The sequence below is a fragment of the Loa loa genome, assembly GCF_000183805.2.
Source record: "Loa loa unplaced genomic scaffold supercont3.668, whole genome shotgun sequence".
NCBI lineage: Eukaryota > Metazoa > Nematoda > Chromadorea > Rhabditida > Onchocercidae > Loa > Loa loa.
In genome coordinates, this window is record NW_018108848.1 from 10,480 (window position 1) to 14,863 (window position 4,384).

Consider the following 4,384-nt stretch of genomic DNA (forward strand, 5'->3'; position numbering starts at 1 on the left):
CCAAAGTATAAAAAATTATCTATCCATGCAATCATCACTCATGTCTTAGATCTTTGTTTTAAATCACATTTGTTGAAATATTTGGAGCAAAACCACTCCCACTTTTTTCCTTATATAAGCTGTATTGAGTGTTGTCCGAGGAGCTTTTGATGACCAGTTTTTCATTACGCTCAAGCAGTTTGGTTGATTCCTTTTCCTTTCATCATTATCAGCAGTATCGTATCATTTTTGTGACCCTTACCATTTACAAGTAAAGAATTTAACTCTCCCTCTTTGTCCACAACGTTACGATACACACACACACACACACACACACACATCATCCACATCAAAATGGTGCCGCTAATACTCCAAGGGACCTCCGATTCTTCTTCTCGATAACCAACGTGTAAAATCCCCCTGCTTGTTCCAACAATTGACTGACTGCAAATTACTTCAACAGAAATCCACGACAGTTCAATCCTTCCACCGCACACTTTTGACATTGATAAATCCAGCGGTTCTGTTTCTGGTTCCTCAAATTATATAAAGTTATTAACCCTAAGCTGTGCTAGAATTTCTATATATTTCAGCTCTACTTCTACTTTAAATGAATTTACCATTTTCTGAGTGTTATACAGTCGGAAGAGGAAGAAGAAACAGATGAAACGCATATTGATCCGAGTAATTTCTTGCCAATTCTGAAAAAAGTATTTAATTTGCAAATCCTGCAATAGTAGTTGATTAATTAGAGTAATTACACTGAAAGTAATATTTGCTTCTTAAATCTACTTACACATCTTGAAGGTTATTTAGAAAGTTGAATAGTCTCGCACATTTTATATTTGCTTATTTATGTGCAATGTTGAACACCGTTAAAAAATATGATAAGTCTAATAGCAGAAATCATATAAATTGTTACTGCTAATTACATCTCCTGGTAAATAGAAATCCGTGCAAGGAAATCCAAAAAAAAAATCGTGAAATTTTTTTGATGTTACAACTATTTGAAAAAGAAGAATGCATACGTTTTAAAGGCGATTTTTTCTACTAGTTTTGATGATAGGATAGAGTGAAAGCCGTTTTAGGCGGTTCAAGACATTGGTCGCTTGAGATTGACCCTGGAAATGTCAGTCTTGTTCACAGCATCTTAAGCGACTAAGCAGCATTTTCCATGAAGAGCACTGCTTGTTCCATATGAAAGGGGCCTTAAAAAGGTGGCCTAACCGAAGCTCATTTCCGTCTCCGCCCTATTGGCTTACCGCGGCTAACGGGCATCTTCTGACGAGATTGAACAAAGGTGAAAAGAGATGTATGTACACCTGCTTCCAAAGGACACAGATTGACAGTCGCGTGCTGAAATATCAGAATCATGCTTGATAATGCGAACAGTGGATGTCCTGAGCGTCACTGGTTTAATTGTTCACGAACTACCACGACTCAACATCGACATTGCTGGTCTCAGTGGAGGGTGGGTGATACCCTAATAGATATTGTGTCGGTTACACATTCTACTAGTCAGGAAAACCCAAAGATGGGAGTCACTTTTCGGGTGTTGGCTTCATTGGTTGGGAATTACATTGCATCCAAACCGGGAAATTTACTGACAGGTCATTGCGACCGTATTATTACTCTGTACCTTTCAATACATAATAAGCAACAAGTTGTTCTCTTCAGCACGTATGCTCTAACTGTACAAATTGACCCCATGGAAAAGGATAAAGAGAACTGCTCATCGAGCACACCTCAATCACTCATCTTGCCCAGCAAGAAGCATGCAGCAAACATCAACGGAAACTTCGAGAAATCAAAAGCAGGTGATGGATCAATCTAGCTGTAAAACCCATTTAGATGATTGTCAAAGGCTGCTGGATTCGTGACAAGTCACATTCCGATCGGAAAATTGCTTAAAATCAGAAAAAGACAATATTTCGCAATCGGTCTAGCTGCGAATGGGAACTGATCAAAATTTATTATTTGAAATTGTTTCCAAGTTTAATATTCCAAATATTGAACGAAAATAATATTCTTCCGGCAAAAACTTTTCCGTATAATAAGAAAAACAATTGGAAGCAATGATTAATTACCCCTAATTTGATCATCGCCAATTTCCAACGTTCATCCTCAACTCCCTCTCCATTTTCGATAATCAAAATCAAATCATAGTCGCAATTCCTATGCTAAACATATTGTTGATTTATAGATTCGCCCCCTTCTCTGCTTAAATTTTAAAAAATAACGATTCCAACATGGATTTCTTTTTTTTCTTTGTTTAGCAATAATAATAGTGATAATAATAACAGCAAATTCTACAGTATAAGCACAGTATAATCATCGGTTGGCTAATAATTTCATCAATTTCGGATCAAATCTGAGTGAATAACTTGAAAATAGCAATGTAATCAAATAATTAATTAAATTTAACATATATATTGTATAACATTGCTTTATGTTCAATAAATAATCATCAGTTTACAACAATCAATAAAATCCGTTTAATTATACAGTAATTTTTTTTTGTTAATCATAACGCGCTGAAAATAACAATAATTACCAAAATGATACCAAAATATTTATGAAAAAAAAACCTCTGAAATATCATTGAAGGAAAATAGCAGAAATAATTTGGTAATCTTGTCAGTCATTACTATTGAAAATACTTTTAATAGCAATTTGTTCCCTTTGTTTTTAAACTTTATAGATCGAAAGAGAGAGAAGAAAAAACAAGATCAAATGTTATCAATTTGTTGAAAATGAAATTAACAATAATATTGGAATGATTTTTTTAATTATTCAAATTTAAATTACAAAATGTAACTATGTTTCAAAAAAAAAGAAAAAACATATAACAAAAAAATTTCTATCAAACAAATTTTCCATTAAATTATAAGGGAGAAAAAGAAAAAAATCGGTATCTGTATATGACGGAAGTGATGAATCGCATAAGGAAAACTTTTCGCGCTGAATATCCAAAGTGATCATCTTGGAACACAATATTTATTTACTAACAACTTCATGAGTTCTTGTCGAGGTTACCGAATCGATCATAACTTGGATTATTATCGGAATTCATTGTGGTAGGGTATAGGGACGTTTGTTTGTCCAGTTTAGCGCATGATGTAGTTTCGTGAGTTGAAGAGGAGAAATGCATTGTGGCATAAAGGGTACTTCACATTATAATGTGGTCAGGTCAGAAGTGACATCCAATGAATGTCACTGGGATTGTGTTTTGCTAAACATTGTTACAAATTCATTTTTTCATTCCACTTGTGATGGGTTCGGTGGGCTAAGTTATGTGATTAAAGTGTTTTGGTAAAGCTGCTTACTAAAGAAAGGTGCTTATTACTCGGATATATGAGAGTGGGTGTTGAGGTTGTGGGTTTGAAATAAAGTTTTTCTAAATATTCTACGAAGAGTTTGAGGTTTATTACAAATGTATGAGATGATGCCATCATTGCGGTTGTAGTCAAACAAAAAAATTTTTATTAATTATGAATCGAACTGATGACGGGCATTGTTGCATCTGCGAACAATTCCTGAGAGTTCTCAATCTCAATCCATTTTGATGAGAATTCGATTGTATTTAGGTGCAAGGTTTTGTAATTAAAGAATTTGTATTTCTTTTCAAAGTATAAAACTATCAAAACTATACTACTTTCAAAGGATAAATTCTAGGTTTTTGAGGATTCTTGGAAGTATGGGGCATTGTACAAAGCACATGGTCATGGATGCACACAATCCCTGGCAGTAATAAGGCGTGAATTTATATGTACAAAAGAAGTTTGTTGAGGAAGATGTCACTGATTGCTGCTTTCAGTTAAATGCTTGCAGACCATTTCTCGACGCCTTGCATGCTTTTCCCGCCTGTTAAAATAATTTCATTTATGTATGATGCATATTATTCAAACTGCAAATTCTATTTATGGGTAGGATGGATGGGTTCATTTGTGGGATTTGCAACTTGCACATAAGTTGTGAGATAAAAATTATCATTGTGATTTTGTTAATATGATTGTGATTTTAGGAATGCATTTGTTCAAAGTATGGTACTGAGATTTACTTTGAACTTCGGTTATTTCTTCCACACTGATCCATTTCCATGGTAGCGGTTTATAAGAGTAATGTCAACCTTGACCTTCCCTCAATTCCCTTAACCTTATATCTCGTCTTTTTATTTTAGATTAGTTAAAAAATATTTTTAATTTGCCCTTATTTGCCATGTTTTATATGCAAAAAGATAACCCTAAAAAGATGTTTATAAGCGAAATCATCATAGGCCACGACGGTTTCAAATTTGCCGCGTTGCGACCACGCATCTACTTGAATATTTAGCCCTGTATTTAACAAACCATCATTCTCTTGTATCGCATTTTGCATCAGTTTTACCTATGTTCTGTATCACAGC

The 4,384-nt window shown here is 34.3% G+C and overlaps 1 protein-coding gene across 1 annotated transcript; it reads left to right on the top strand.

Moving 5' to 3' along the window:
* Window positions 1-1,351: 1,351 nt before the first annotated feature.
* Window positions 1,352-1,813, top strand: LOAG_13021 (hypothetical protein; the record flags this gene model as incomplete). Its single annotated transcript, XM_003148532.1, has 1 exon — window positions 1,352-1,813. One exon carries the CDS (start codon window positions 1,352-1,354, stop codon window positions 1,811-1,813), a length of 462 nt encoding a protein of 153 aa, XP_003148580.1.
* Between the last annotated feature and the right edge of the window lie 2,571 nt (window positions 1,814-4,384).